The sequence below is a fragment of the Mustela nigripes genome, chromosome 6 (genome assembly GCF_022355385.1).
Source record: "Mustela nigripes isolate SB6536 chromosome 6, MUSNIG.SB6536, whole genome shotgun sequence".
In the NCBI taxonomy this organism is placed as follows: Eukaryota; Metazoa; Chordata; class Mammalia; order Carnivora; family Mustelidae; genus Mustela; species Mustela nigripes.
The window spans coordinates 120,826,233-120,841,990 of NC_081562.1; the positions used below are offsets into that span (position 1 = coordinate 120,826,233).

At 41.5% G+C, this 15,758-nt stretch overlaps 1 protein-coding gene across 3 annotated transcripts in view; it reads left to right on the plus strand.

Moving 5' to 3' along the window:
* The window catches only part of MPP7 (MAGUK p55 scaffold protein 7), a 286,825-nt gene that overhangs the window by 232,486 nt on the left and 38,581 nt on the right, over positions 1 to 15,758 (plus strand). For all 3 annotated transcript variants that reach the window (XM_059404113.1, XM_059404112.1, XM_059404111.1), the window contains one exon: positions 4,189 to 4,359. In XM_059404113.1, coding sequence (XP_059260096.1) covers positions 4,189 to 4,359 — 171 coding nt within the window. The remainder of the gene's footprint in view (positions 1 to 4,188; positions 4,360 to 15,758) is intronic.

Sequence of the window (15,758 nt, forward strand, 5' to 3'; positions counted from 1 at the left end):
ATTTACATGTAAATATTGTACAAGATAGAACACATAACCTTAGAGTATCTTGTAGCGGGGGATAGCGAAAAGATAGGGCATACTAAATTTTTCTGTCGTGTTTTGTTAAAATGCTTTACTACTTTAATAGGTACTTTTAATATTTAACATTTAAACCTGGCTGTAATTTTAATACTAGTCTTTATATTTAAATATTCTTCTCTAACAGCCATTTAAACCCTTATGAACAAGCCCCTTGTTTTTCCCTTTTTTGCTAGACTGTGTGCGGTGGGAGTATAGGGAGGTAGAAGTTCCTGCCTTCCCGGTGCTTTCAGTTAGTTGGAGACATAATCAAGTACTAATCTACAGCTAATATATGTAGGTATTTACCACCTGCCCGGTACTGGGCCAAATGCTTTATGTGAATTCTTTGTTTAATCTTTTAACAACCTCCTAAGGTCGATACTCTTATCCTCATTTTAAAGTTGAGAAGTGAGCCTTAGAGGAGTTTTTTAAATGTCGGCAAATCTCATACAGCTAGTAGGTGTCAGAATCTAGACGCTGACCCAGACTTCGCCACCTCTGGTCCTCAAAAACAAAGTTGGGTTTTTTTTGTTTGTTTGTTTCTTTTTTTTTAAGATTTTATTTATTTCTTTTAGAGAGTGAGCAGGAGCAGAGGAAGGGGGAGAGAATCTCAAGCAGATTCCATGCTGAGTGCAGAGCCCGATGCGGTGCTGGATCGCGTGACTCTCAGATAAGATCTGAGCCAAAACCCAGTTGCTTAGCCGACTGAGCCACCCAGACGTGCCTGGCCTTCGATTTTTTTTTTTTTTTAAGATTTTTATTTATTTATTTGACAGATAGAGATCAAAAGTAGGTAGAGAGGCAGGCAGAGAGAGAGGAGGAAGCAGGCTCCCTGCCGAGCAGAGAGCCCAATGCGGGGCTCGATCCCAGGACCCTGGGATCATGACCTGAGCCGAAGGCAGAGGCTTAACCCACTGAGCCACCCAGGCGCCCCGGCCTTCAATTTTTAACACTCGGTACTGCTGCTCTAATAGGCGTGGTGTGGTGACCTGCCATTTCTCCTTGTTTTTGTGAGGATTCTGGGTCAGGATGCTGAACCTTCACAACCTGTGGGAATTCCAGTTGCTCAGTCATCGTCACCTAGAAAACTGGTGGGAATGAGATCAGGACCGTGTCACCGTGCATGGGCAGGTGGCATCTGTACCATCTGTGCGGCCAGGGAGCAAGGACGCTGCAGGCCAGGATGGTCTCCAGAGCTCCCTTTAGCTCTCTGCCTTTGCGTACGCCGTGTTTTGTAATTACGCCTGCCCCTTAGAATTTTCTCTTGTGAAAATAGCAAATGTGCCCTTCTTTCTTTGTTGAAATTTACAGTATGAAGATGTGACAGGGGTGAAGTGGGGTTTTGTTAATTGCTTTTTTATATTACTTGAATTTATAAGACTTTTATCAATCACCTGTTCTGTACCAAGCCCTGGACAGCAAGTATCATCACCAAACCGTCCTGTGAGACCATAGTCCCCATCTTTGATGTCCAGAGAATCTCACATCAGAAATCCGATTACCTGTACTTTCTCCTACTATTTCTTTATTGTTTATAATGAAAGCAAAAACGTCAGTTAATTGTAAAAATGCAATCAGGTAAACACTTTACTGAAATTCAGGACTTAGCTGGGATTCGTGGCTCAGAAATTTTCAGGTTTTTCCTTCTGGACTTCATTTGCTGTGAATGAAACATTTCTGTCCTGGTTAGATTCATTCCTGGGTCGTAAGTTTGTAGGGACTTGAGGGAAACCCTCCTCTCCCTGTGCAAAGAATAATCATGAGGAAATTTCCAGTTCCACCCACTTACCCTATAACTGCCTTCCACGAGACAAGAACTGTGGGAACCTGAAGTGAGAAACGCTGGAATAGCAGCATCAAGGAGTTAGGAGAGCTGGCGTGTAGTCTGTGCGCTACACCCGACGCCATCTACTGCTGCATTCCTGGGTGGGCCAGCCGTCACAGGTGACAGAGCTGGGGCGGGGTCAGGATGGCATCACTGATTTCTGCAAATTGGTACGAGAGTTGTCTGAGAAGCATGTCACTCAAGCACTGGGAGCAGTTGTAGGGATTCCCCCACTTCCGGCGTAGCATTGCGAGGACTCCCATGTAAAGGAACCCTTTTCCTACGTTCTCATGAGTCTTTCCCAATATCCGAAAAAATATAAGAGATTAATACTAATTCCCCAATGTCCTAAAAAAATACAACAAGAGATTAGTAATAATCAGCTTCCCTTTGACCCTTTATAGAGAAGTTTGAACTCTGCCTGCATGAGTGGCTTTGGAATAGACACTTCCTCATCCTAGGGCCAGGTCCGCACATTCCTCATTTGCTATATCTGCGTCTCGTCCTTGGAGAGATACCAGTGCTTTATTCCCTGCCCTGTTTGCCTTTTCCTCTTTGCCTTCTGCCTTTGATACGAAAGCTTGAGAGTGATGGACTCTTGTCCCAAATCCTTTGTAAATCTTTTCCTTCAAATAATCTGAGTACCTGCTCAACGTCAGAATGATTCATGGTGGGCCGTAGAGCTCTATTATCAGGTGAACATTTCACCCCCTTCTTCTTCTTTTTTTTTTTTTAAGATTTTATTTATTTATTTGACAGAGAGAGATCACAAGTAGGCAGAGAGGCAGGCAGAGAGAGAGAGGAGGAAGCAGGCTCCCTGCTGAGCAGAGAGCCCGATGCGGGACTCGATCCCAGGACCCTGAGATCATGACCTGAGCCGAAGGCAGCAGCTTAACCCACTGAGCCACCCAGGCACCCTTATCACCCCCTTCTTAATATCTTGGCTGATTTCTATTAAACTGAATCCATATGAATTTATGAATCCATAAATTGAGTGTTATGACTCCAGGGTTACTGATCATTGCTTTTAATATTGGCCTTTATTTTAAATCCTGGTAGTTTCTTAAATGCTTAATTTCTTAAATACATACTTGCATTTCTTTCTAGAAAGAAAGGGACCCAAAGAGGCGATTCTTGGTCTGAGTTTAGGGAAATCTCTGATTGATGATATCAATACCCAAACAAATATATTCTCTTTTCCAAGGGAATATATTTTTATATACTTAAAAATGTACTTGCATTTTGTTTTGTACCATGGAGCTGATATGAATATATATAATATTTCAGTAGGTAGAACAGTTTTCCTTAAAGTCTGGATTTTGAGGGTTAGGTCAAGAACTGACTCACATCTTACCGAATTTATACTGTGTTGTATGGATGAAATCATGCTGTGTGTGATAAACATCACTGTTCTAGAAAGGAAATAAGTCCCAAACAACGCAACAACACGAAGAGCAAGTAGAATGAAATGGGGGTTGACTGGGAACAAGAACATTTGCCTTAGCTTTTTAAGCCCATGTGTTTAATGACAGCCTTGAGCTTTAAGCACTTAAATTTATTGAAGTACTTGTACAGTTATTTTAGGAAAAGATCATATGATCTGTTGATAAGAGTACACACTTGAGACTATGAATCTTATTCCTAAAATTCAGTAGGCTTCGAATTGTAAAACCATGGACTTTTCCATAGGAGAAGAAGAACCTGGACATGGTCATTTACTGCCCCTGCCCCCCAATGCTGGAATCTTGTAAAAGTCAAAGAACTTGCTCTTCTGTTGGCCCGATCCCTGTTTGGTGTGTGTGACACTGAGCTCTCCCTAAATTAGTTTCCTTTTTATTTAATAATAGGTGCTTGTCTGTGCCACAGGTATGTTGTTAGGTTGTGCTTACAATCCAATATATTCCAGTATTTTTGAATGAGGGAATTCAGCATTTATATTTTAAATGTTTCTTTAGTGCTTTTAACTTTCTCTTATCAACTGTGTTCAGTCAGTCCATGATAAACGATTTCCAACTTATTTGGCTTTATTACACAATTATTTTACTCATTGATTTCTGAGAACTCTATGGTTTGGAACCAAATACAATATTATTACAACTATAAAAATAATTGTTCAAGAATTTTCTTATAAATTGTTGCTTTAGTGAAATTGTGTAGTATCTGTGTGTTTTTTCATACTAAATGTACTTGTGACAAAAATCCAATCACCTTTTGAGGGTTTTTTCATTTTTGTGTTTTGGGAGGTTTCTTTCTGTAATTCTTATTACTAAAAATGCATATATATATATGGTTTTTTGCAGCTGGTTTTAGGAGAAGTTTTCGTCTTAGTAGGAAAGATAAGAAAACAAATAAGTCCATGTATGAATGCAAGAAGAGTGACCAGTACGACACCGCTGATGTGCCCACATACGAGGAAGTGACGCCGTATCGGCGGCAAACGAACGAAAAATACCGGCTTGTAGTCCTGGTTGGTAAGTGTGCCTTTTGGGTTAATTCTGATGAAAGCGAGATAGGAAGAATTTAACTTCAAAGAGCATGGTGCTTGAAGATTTCAAACCAAAGAAAATCTTTTTTAAATTTTAAAATTTTTAAATAAACATATTATGTATTATTAGCCCCAGGGGTACAGGTCTGCGAATCGCCAGGTTTACACACTTCACAGCACTCACCATAGCACATATGCTCCCCAATGTCCATAATCCCACCCCCTTCTCCCAACCTCCCTCCCCCCAGCAACCCTCAGTTTGTTTGGTGAGATTAAGAGTCACTTATGGTTTGTCCCCTCCCAATCCCATCTTGTTTCATTTTTTCCTTCCCTAACCCCCAAGCTCCCCACTTTGCCTCTCAACTTCCTCATATCAGGGATATCATATGATACTTGTCTTTCTCTGATTGACTTATTTTGCTCAGCACAATGCATTTCATCCATGTCGTTAGCCGGTCTTCTTGAATGAGCTTTGGCAGTTTGTGTCTTTGAAAGAATTTGTCCATTTCACCTAAGTTGCCAATTGTATAAGCATAAAGTTGTTCACAATATTCACTTATTATCCTTTAACTCTATGTAAGTTCTGGAGTATTGTCTCCACTTTCCTTCCTGTTATTGATAATTTGTGTCTTCACTCTTAAATCAGGTGTATATTGCTCCATAATAAGTTCTTAGAGTTCTCGTGTGGAATTCTGTAGGATTCAAAGTTTAAGTCTTCATAATCTGCTCCAGTTTACTACAAACTTAGTGACTTTAAAATAGCACATACTTATTATTTGAAAGTTTCTGCAGGTTAGAATTTAGAGCATTCTGGCTTGACTTGGCTGGGTCCTCTGCTTCAGGATCTCTTATAAGGCTTCTCAAGTCTTGACCACAGGTAGGTTTCTCAGTTTGAATGTTAGACCATTGAAGGATCTACTTCAAGTAATCCACCCTCAGTTCCTTGTGATGTGGGCCTCTGCAGCGTGGTAGCTTGCTTCATTGGAGTGTATAAACTGAGAAGGCAAAGGAACAAACCATTCCATATTCTGTTGATTAGAAGCAAATCACAGATTTTACTCACAATCAAGGAGAGTGAATTGCACAAAGGTATAAAAAACAGGAGGATGGGGATCATTGCTGGCCTTCATAGAGTCTACCTGCCTTTTTCTAAATTTATTGATCTTTTATAAGACCACTTGTATATTGAAATTGTTTTTTTCTTTTCTCAATTTTGCTGATTTGTGTTCTTTATTATTTCCTTGTTCTGCTTACTTTGGACTTATTTTTCTTTTTTTCTAGTTTTATAAAGTTAAATCTTAGACTATTGACTAGAAACACTTAAAAAAATCTAAGTGTTATTAGGCATAAATTTCAGTTTCCCTCTAAGCACTGCAACCAGCAAATTTTGATCTGTTGTATTTTTATACCATTTCACTCAAATAAGAATACTTTCTAATTCCCTTTGTGATTTCTTTGATCCTCAAGTTCTTTAGATTGTGTTATTTAATTTCCAAATACTTGAGGATTATCCAAATATCTTTCTGTTATTGATTTCTTGCTTAATTTCATTATGGTCAGACAGTATGCTTTGTATGATTTCAATTCTTTTAAATTTATCAGATTTTTGTTTGTTACTTTGTTTTTTGACCAGGACATGGTCCATGTCATTGGGTGTTCTGTGTGCACTTAAAAAAAATGTGTAGTCTGCTGTTACTGAATGGAGTGTTTGGTGTATGCTATTTAAGTCAAGTTTGTTGATGATGTTATTTAGGTCTTCCATATTCTTACTAATTTTTTGTCCACTTATTCTGTTAATTGTTGGGAGAGGAGTGTTAAATTCTCGGTCGTTATAGATTTGTCTATTTCTCTTTTCACATCAGTTAGCTTTTAAGACATTTAGAAACTCTGTTGTTGAGTATATGTACATTTGGGAGTATTATGTTTTCTCAAGGAGTTGACCTTCTTATTATGTGATGTCCTCTTTTATCCCTGGTAATATTCATTGTTCTGAAATCTGCTTTGTGTGATATATAACATAGCCACTAAGTTTTCCTTTGCTTATTGTTTGCATGCTACATCTTTTCCTGTCCTTTTACTTTAACCCAGCTATGTGTTTATTATTAAAGTGGGGTTGTTTGTTTTTTACAGATAGCATAGTCTTGGGTCTTGTAGTTGTCCAGTCTAATAATCTACATCTTTAATTGGTATGTATGGACTATTTATATCAATATAAACTATTGATATGGTTGAATTTAGGTCTATTATTTTTATTTTAGGCCTACTATTTATTTTCTGTTTGTCCCTTTGTATTTTGTTTCTCTGTTCTTTCCTGCCTTCTTTTGGTATCTGTTTTCTTATTTGATTTTTTATATATCTGATGACTTTTTTGCTTTACCTCTGAATGTAATTTCTCTCTAATTGATTTTGAGTGTTTTTTAATCTTTGATTTTCAGAAGTTGGATTATGATGTATCTATTTGTGCTTTGAGTTTAATGTGCCTGGGTTTACTTAACATCTGAAATCTAAATATTTATGACTTTCACCAAATTTTGGAAACTTTTGGCCATAATTTTTTCAAAGATTTTTTTTCCCCCCTAATATCTTTCCCCTCCACTTCTGGGACTGTGGTAGCACATGTGTTAGACCCTTTAGTATTGTCTCACAGGATCCTAAGGCTCTGATTTTTGTTTTTTCAGTGGTTTTGTTTTTCAAATTTGACAATTTCATTTGGTCTGTCTTCAAGATCTCTGACTCTCTCCTTCATCATCACTGTGTTGCTCTGTTTCCTGCTGGCCAAATAATTATCTTTCAGATATTGTATTTTTTTTCTATTGTGAAATTGCTAACTTTTTTCATTGTTTTTTTTTTTTTATCAAGTTCAAGTAAGAGCTTAATTTTTACATTCATTTCAAGTGTGTTTAGTTTTGCCTCATGAAGCTTAGTTAAGATAACTACTGTGTTGGGTCCCCCAATAATGGGTCCATGGTCAAAGGAGCAAGACTGACACAAAGTGAAGGTCAAGCAAAGCTTTATTTCGTGCCAAGCATCGAGAATCAAACTGATTGACCAGGGCCATCTCTTGCAAAGAGGCGACGACTCTCTGCCTTACAGACTAGCTTTTAAGGGCAAAAGCCATGTGGTTGGGCCTGGCCACACACAGGTGACCAATGAGATTGTAATACTGAGAAAGCTGCACAGTCCTGTTAGGTCACACATAAGTGACCAATTGAATTACAGTTTACCCTATAGTAGATATTTGAACTAGCCTATCGCCTTGGTCAGAATTGGTGCCCAAAGGGCGGAGCCCATACTCCTTGGTAGCTAGGGAGACAGTATGCACCCCCACTGATTGGCTGGCCTGACCCACCCTTGTATTTGGGCTTTGTTACCTGGGACTGGTTTCTGGGACTTGTTTTTAAGTAAGTTCCCTGGGGTTGGGGTTGGGGGGCAGGGTAGGGTGGAGCTGCTCTGGCTAAATAGGCCCTTACAATTGTTTATCCAATGATATTCCAGTGTTAGGCTTATCTTGTGGTTGGCATCTGTCAATTTATTTTATTTTTATTTTTTTTAGAATCCATCATCTGTGTGTGTTGAATAACTTTGTTCTGTATCCTAGACATTCTGAACATTACTTTGTATAGACTTTGGATCTTACTATATTCCTCTGGAAAAATGTTCCATTTTTTAGCAGACTGTCAGCCTGATTAGGCTTATTCTGTTTGCCTTAGTTCAGTTTTCAAGTCTTTGCTGTGCTGTTTTGAGTGTATTTCTCGCATGTGGCATTTGTGTCAGACACTTACACAGTGGTTTTAATCTTAGTTATGCTGTTTTGGATTTGTCTCATGTATGAATATCTTAGGAGTGAGCCCACCACTTTTGTGGGGTCTTAGCACAGTCCACTGCCATCTCTGAATGGATAGTCATCCTCCGGCAAAGCCTAAGAACAAAGAAAGAGAAACAGGGAAACTTCATCACTTTGGGGGTCGTCTCTCCACATCTGACATCCTTTTATACTCTGCCTGCTTTCATTTGCTTTTTCAGAGTCTGCACATTTTTATGTTGCTTTTTGTGTGCTGGCCAGAGGTTTTAATGGTGATCAGTGTGGGAGACAGGCTGTAGTGTGCTTATCCCACCAGAGTGGAGCTAGACCTCCTCAAAGCTTTAAACTCCTGTCCCAGATACAATTTACCCTTCGTCACTGGTATATCTTAATCAGCCTTCTCAAAATTGAGTGCTGTTACCCTGACTCTCGTGTCTCCTGCTCAGAGTTTTAAAGGGTTATCAGGACAGAATACCACAGCACCTTCTAGACTACCTTTTAGTAAAATTAGGCTCCTGAAAATATGTATCATAGCATTCCATTGTCAGCCCCAAGTCACAGGTGATCACAGGTATTTTGGCTGTAGCTTTCCATAAATGCTTGTTGTTTGGGTCCACAGTCACTGAACTAAAATTCACTGAAATCTTCAGTGAAGAGGTTAATTTAATTGCGTTTAAGTTGCCCTAAATCCCCTTTGCCCATTGATCTTTGGGTTCCTGGCACCTGATGGTGGATTGAATATGGACTCTGTCCTGTGGGCCTCATGCCTTACTTTCTGACAGACATTCTGCTGCTTGCACTTCTCACTGTATTTTTACACTCCCAGCAGGATCCTGTAGCTTTTTTTTTTAAGCCCTGTGATGTCACTCATACTGCAGTGACTATCTTTCTCTGTCTCCTGCTTGGAATTCCTTAAGTTTCTGAGGCCTGGTTCTCAGCAGAGATTTTACCCTTTATCTCCCAGAAGGAGGGTTGCTCTCAAGATATTCCTAAACTGGAGATGTTGAATGTTGACCCTTCTGTTAAGGCCACTGAAGATTCCCAGTTCCTCTGCGATGAGCATCTCCCCCACTCATGTTTCCTTACTCTTTGGAGTTTTCCAGTCTTAAGTAAATAATTGCATTATTTCAAAGACAACCAAATATCCCTTTTTACTACTTAGATTTCTCTACCAGTAATATCTAACAATAATTTTCATTACCCTCTGCTGTTCCTAACTGCTTTCAGACAGTCTCAGCTGAGTTTTTAACTCTGTCTTTTCTCAAGTGGGTCCCGTGCTTCCTCTCTCCTGTGTCATAACAGTAACCAGTGTGTATTGAGTACCACACATTGAGTTAAGAGCTACGCATGTAGTATTTCATCTAGTCCTTGGCATGAGAGTGAGGTAAAAGCTTGTATCATCCTCCAGAAGAAGAAACTGAAGCACAAAAAGGAGAAGTGAGTTACTTTGCCCAAGCTTGTGCAGCTGCGAAGTTGTAGAGCTGATTCAGACCTGAATACTCCCAAGACCAGAACCTTCTATAACTGGAGCCCACGGTGCAAGAGCACCTGGCTCCATGAGTCCCAAACAGACCAGATTTGGCCACTTACACTGACAAAATCCAGAGGCAGAGAGAGAGTGGTGGTGAAGCAGGAAAATAATTTATTTCAGTGAGGCCAGCACTGGGAGGACAGTGAACTGACATCTCAAAGCCTGTCTCCAGAGTGCTGGAAAAACTTCTAGGTTTATGTAAGAAAAATGTAGTGGGACACAGGTCAGTGCACAGTGAAGACGAGGTCAGTCAATGTCTTCAGGTCAGTCATGCGGGGCCTGGCTGGCATCAAGGCATCCTTATTGCTTGAGGGGTAGTGTGGGTTCCCATCATGGGGTGCTTTGCCTTAGTCAAAAGATGAGTTTAGAGGCGCCTGGGTGGCTCAATCAGTGGAGCATCTTGATTTTGTCTCAGGTTTTAATTTCAGGGTTATGGGATCGAACCCCACATCTGGCTCTAGGCTCAACAGGGAATCTGCTTGAGATTTTCTCTCTCCTTCTGCCCCTTACCCTATTCGTGCGTGCACACGCGCGCACACACACACTCACACTCTCACACTCTCTCTATCTCTTTCTCTCATAAATTTATTGTTTTTAATGTAGGACAAATGGAGGTGAAATTGGGGCACCTGGGTTGTTCAGTCAGTTAAATGACCAACTTTTGATCTCAACTCAGGTCTTGATCTAAGGATCATGAGTTCAAGCCCCACATTGGGCTCCATGCCACGCATTTTTTTTTTTAAAGGAAGTAAAGTCCTCTTTCAGATCCCCACTGTCAAAACACCATTCCATTTCTATGGAGGGAAAAGGGACAGTGGTCATTTCTTCTGCAGTTACTTCCTACTGACCAGGGATGACATAGGGATTTTGGAATGGAGGATTTTGACAGGGTGGGGGAATTTCACTGCTTGAGTCTCTCCTGAGATGCAGAGTAAGGTAGTAAGGCATCTCCATGCTGGTATGAGTGGCACAGGCTCCTGTTTCACAAATAGAAAAAGTCAAACTACAATCAAAGAGAAAAGGACAAGAAGCATAACAGTGCCGAGCAGAGTCTATTTCCATTTGGAAAGAACTCAATTAAGTCAACTGCTAAAAGGATCTAGAACCAGGGCATCTATAGCAATGATGTGTCTACTTGAGTCTTTCATGGCTTCAGACACGTTCTTTGAGTAATTTGGAATATATATTACAACAGTCTGTTTTAATGAGAGCACAGGTTCCTCCTTGGGCTGCAGTCAAAATACCAATGGCCATCTGGTTTTGAAGGATGACTTTTTGAATTCATGTGGTTTCCTCATTTAGCAGAGTGACTGTGTACTGATTTGATTAAAGATGGCCACTGAATGGTTGGTTTAAGTCTCTGTTAATTCTGCATCAACAGAGCTGGCTTCTGGGACATATATATGGCAAGGGATAGAATCATCAAGAAACCCTCACTGCCCAATGTCTAGCTTCAATAATATCCCGATTATGAGGCATCACTGGTAAGTGGCAGACTTCCCAGGAGATACCGGCATCCATAAGTGCCTTGTCTAGTTCCATCGTAAGGAAGGGAGGGCCTTATTTCCATAGCTAGCCCCATGGAATAGGGTGAGCTCTGGCTTTTGAGGAGCGATTTTGCCATTCCAGCCACATACCGAGACATAGTAAAATTGTAGGGACATATAATTATATATATATTATATATGATACAATGTATGATATATATGGTATATGTAATATCTATCATATAATTTCTACAACAGTTATAGCATTTACCCATACAATATAACCTAAAAAAGCTTAGCATCATTTGTATGACAGTGCTTCCCATCTAACTTAACTACCATGTAACTTAATAAATAAGCTTAATTAGTCAAGAAGACTTTGTTTAGAATATGAAGCTTGGGAAGTTTGTAAAAATCTCGGAAGGTTTTAAAGCACATATGTAAATAGGATTATAGTTGGTTATAAAACAGTCTTTATCTGTCTGATCAAGGTTGTAATGAGAAGGTGACATAGTTGTGAGCAAATCTTAGCTCCTTTAAAATTGAGAAGCTTTAACTTTCTTAAGTAATCAAAGACCTAAAAAAGACAAGACATAGAAACTTTGGTTTTCTGAAGAGATTAAAAAGAAACAAAAACAAAAACAAAACCAAGAACTCTGTTTACAATTTCTTACAGAGCAGACCAACAATCCAAGAAAATTTTATCTTAACAGACAGAAAAGCTAAATTTCAGTCTTATACAGGTATACTTTTAAAACTCATTCATTCCAGTGTTAGTCCTGACTGTTTATAAACTTATTTTCCAAAGATTCCCCTTCACAAACCTTCTATACCTTCCTTTTTCAATCAGATGTCCAAAGCCTTCTAACCAGTACCATTTTAGGACAAAATTACTTTCTCTTTTCCTCAACAAAAATGTATTCCCATTCCTCGTACCTTTACCTTTCTTATCAAAAATACATCTTATTTCCCTTGTATATGAAGTAGCTTCCCTTTTTTCTAATAGTTTCAGTTATATTTATCAGAATTCTTCATGCTTAGAAACTTTAATTTCTACTAAAAACCAGGTGGTAAGCAATTGTGAACTGCTACATCAGAATTCTTCAGGTTGGAAATTAATGAGTATATTTCTGGAAAAGTGTTTTTTCATAATACAGTCTTTTGACTAAGCATAAAATGTGTTTGCTGGCAGACCCAAATTTATCTTCAGTTTCTCTATCATCGGAAGCCCAAAGCAGATAAACCTATATTCATTAATAAAGATTTCAGTAGTTTTTCTTATTTGGAAAAGACGTAGATAATCCAGGGGGTTCAAACCAACATATCATTTAACCGAGCAAAACTTCGAATTTTAGCGTAACAAAGATTCTGAAAGTTATACACCTTTTTTTAACATTCAGCCTACTTGCTCTTAACACTTACCCATGAAAACTGCATGAGATAGATCAAATTAACCATCGTTTTAAATCCTCTTTTTGCTGACAGATTGCAGTAGAGATACCCTTCAGTAAACCTGGGTATACAATGTGACCTTTAGTAAACCTTGGTAGAACACAAGTTTTATATTTAATGCTGATAACTCTAAAGACATGTCTGTTTGAATTAAGCTGCCCATCCTGAATTAGCTTTAATCCCCAATATGTGGCATCCAAGTCCACTAAAAAGTTAATCAGTTTGTTCCCCCTGGTCCGTGTCACTTGGGGCTTCTGTGGAAGGATCTGAAGTGGGCAGTTTAAGTCCGGAAGAGCCTCAAGAACCCTTCGTGCTTCTCTCTGAACCTCCTAAGGAAGTAGCTCAACAGCTAAGGGTGGTCTTTGATCCTCGATAGTGAGGATAAGAGGCATAGGAGCTGGTGGCTTTGGAGGCATCAAGGCTGGGGTAGGGGCCATCCACGGGAACCACGCAGCTGATGCTGCAGAGACAGGAGGAGGGGAAGGCAGAGGTGGAAGTGTCAGGGTACCACCAGCAAGGCTGATGGTGAATTTAAAGTTCCTTTATCTCCATGTCCTGTCTCTCCCTCCTGCAAAAGAGCTGTTTTCTCTGGTTGCTTTTCAGCACTGTGCACCATAAATTCACAATAGGTCTTCATGGGCTTCCTTTGGGAACAGAAGGAGTCTTCCTAGGCAGAGGTTCAGGAAGGACCCAGAAGCAGCACAGCTGTGACTCCATGAAGCCCAGAGTACCTGTTAGCATTTGTTCTTCCCCCAAAGTGGGGGGTATCCACCGACTACACCACACGGCTTCCTAGACAAGCTAAGAGAGCAAAGCCAAACCCCCTGTTTAGAGGCAGCAAAATGGGAGGAAGGAATCCGAGAGCCATTCAGTGGCCATCTTTCCTCTGAGCGTAACATACTCATGTCAGGCGGTGTTACAATGAAAATTCATTTTCTTCTTAGTCATAGGCTTACAACTAAAAGGAGACCAGTCAGCCAATATTTTCTCTAGGGCGCTCGGGGAGGGGATAAGAGCATTCTATCTTGTACACACAAACTCGGCGGCGGTCTCCCCAGATGTGGACGCTGGCTTCCCTTTTACCTCTCATCTGCTCTTTTTTCCAGCGGTCCCTTCACAATTGACAGGGACCCATAGTCACAACTCAGGCTGCACAAGCCTGAGCAGATGGGTTACGAAGTTCAGAAGTACCCAACAGCAGGGAACACGAGGACAAGGGCGGGAGCTGGTGTGCATTTATCAGCAAGACTTACCAGGAGCCAAATCTCTGGGGTCTGCTCCTGCTGCTTAGTCGTTTCTCGGCTTCACCAAATGCGGTCAAGGCTGTTGATGCCAGTTCAGGGAAAGAAAGACAGTCCTCGAAACGAAACAGGTTTTGGCAGCCGCAGAGGACTTCCTTCCTGTACTCCCCACCCGGGATGGACTAGCCAGGAGTAGCTGACTGACCTGCCGCAGCCCCTGGCTCGGGAACTAGACCGTGAGCCTGCGGCCAAGTGCTCTGTCCTGGGGAGGCCCGTGGGAGCTGGACCAGTCAGAAGTACAGTGTGGCCACCCGGCTCTGGGGGTCTCAGACACACCGGGTGCAGCCGCTCGCTGTTGACAGAATCCACACAGAGACCAGCACTGGTGAAACAAGAAAGGAATTAGATTCGAGTGAGGCCAGCACCTGAAGTCAGCGGACTTGTGTCTCAGAAACGGTCTCCAAAGCATTGGAAATACTTCTAGGTTTACGTAAGGAAGAGTAGGACAGCTCGGTGGGTCCGTGCGGCGGCCAGTGAAGGTCGGGTTGTATTGTTGTGGGGCCACTCCTGTGGGGTCTTGCTGGCTCAGGGCATCCTTACTGCTTCCGGGGGGAGTTTGGGTTCCCGTCATGGGATGCTTGGCCCACGGGGTCCTTTGCTTGAGTTAAGAGAGAAGCTGGAAAGAAGAACGTAGATTGAGGTCAAAGCGGAGGTGGTTCAAACCCTCCTTGAAGTCTTTCTCATCTCACTGGGGAATGTTGCTTCAGTCGGGAAAATCAGGGCTGTGCCAGCACCATTGGCTGGATTTAAATATCCTACTTTTCATTTTTTCTCTTGGATTTAGGACCCGTCCATTCAGTGTCCTACCCCAATACCTCCATATTTGGTGAAAATTGAGATCTGAGCCCACCCGAAGCATCCGCTGTTCATGTATATCCCGCCCACCTTCAGGGCCTTGAGCTGGATGCTTCGTCTGTGGGCCTCCCTGGGTCAGGTCAGCGGGCTGTGCGGGCAGAGACCCTCCGAGCTCACGGCGCTCCTGTTTCACCTTCCCTCTCCTTAAAATGTGCCAACTCTTCCCAGAGTGTCCTGGTTGCTTTTCCTGGCCTTTTCCCCCTCAAATCCATTCACATGTTCAGTAACCCACCTGGGGCAACTCCCCGCTACCGGGGAAGGGCTCTGGGCTTGATCTTACTGTCTTACTGTCTGCGCTCTCTTCAGGCTGCAGAGATTGCCTCTCAGGTTGTTTTTGTTTTGTTTGTTTTGGGGGTTTTTTTGGTTTGTTTTTTTTTGGTTTGTTTTTTTGTTTTGTTTTTTGTTTTAGGCTTTGGGGTGGTTCTTACAAAATGTATTTATTTATTTTCAAGAGAGAAAGTATCAGGGTAGCATGAGGAGGGGTGGAGAGGGAGAGAGAGAATCTCAAGCAGATTCCCCCTTGAGCACGAAGCTCGACTCGGGGCTCAACCTCATGACCCCGAGATCATGACCTGAGTCAAAATCAAAAGAGTCAGACACTTAACCAGCCAGGCGCCCCAGCCTCTCAGGAGCTTCTTGATGGTCTAGACGGAGGCAGTCTTAGAATATTCAGACAGAAGAGCCCTTCCTCTCCCCTCAGCCTCCAGCCCTTTCTCTAGGGACTTTTCAAACCTTAACACCATTCCAGTCACCTGGGGATTTTGTCCATGCATGGTTTCTGATCAGTGTAGCTTGAGGCAGGGCCAGATGCTGCTGTAGCCCAGGTTGATCAGAGAGTGCGTTTCGCTTTTCACCTGTTGCTGCTGGTTCTGTGCAGGTGTGGTGGGGCGCGCCTGTTTGTGCCCTGGGGCGGGGGTGGGGGGTGTTGTTGCTGAGTCTGAATGGGTTCTGCTGCTA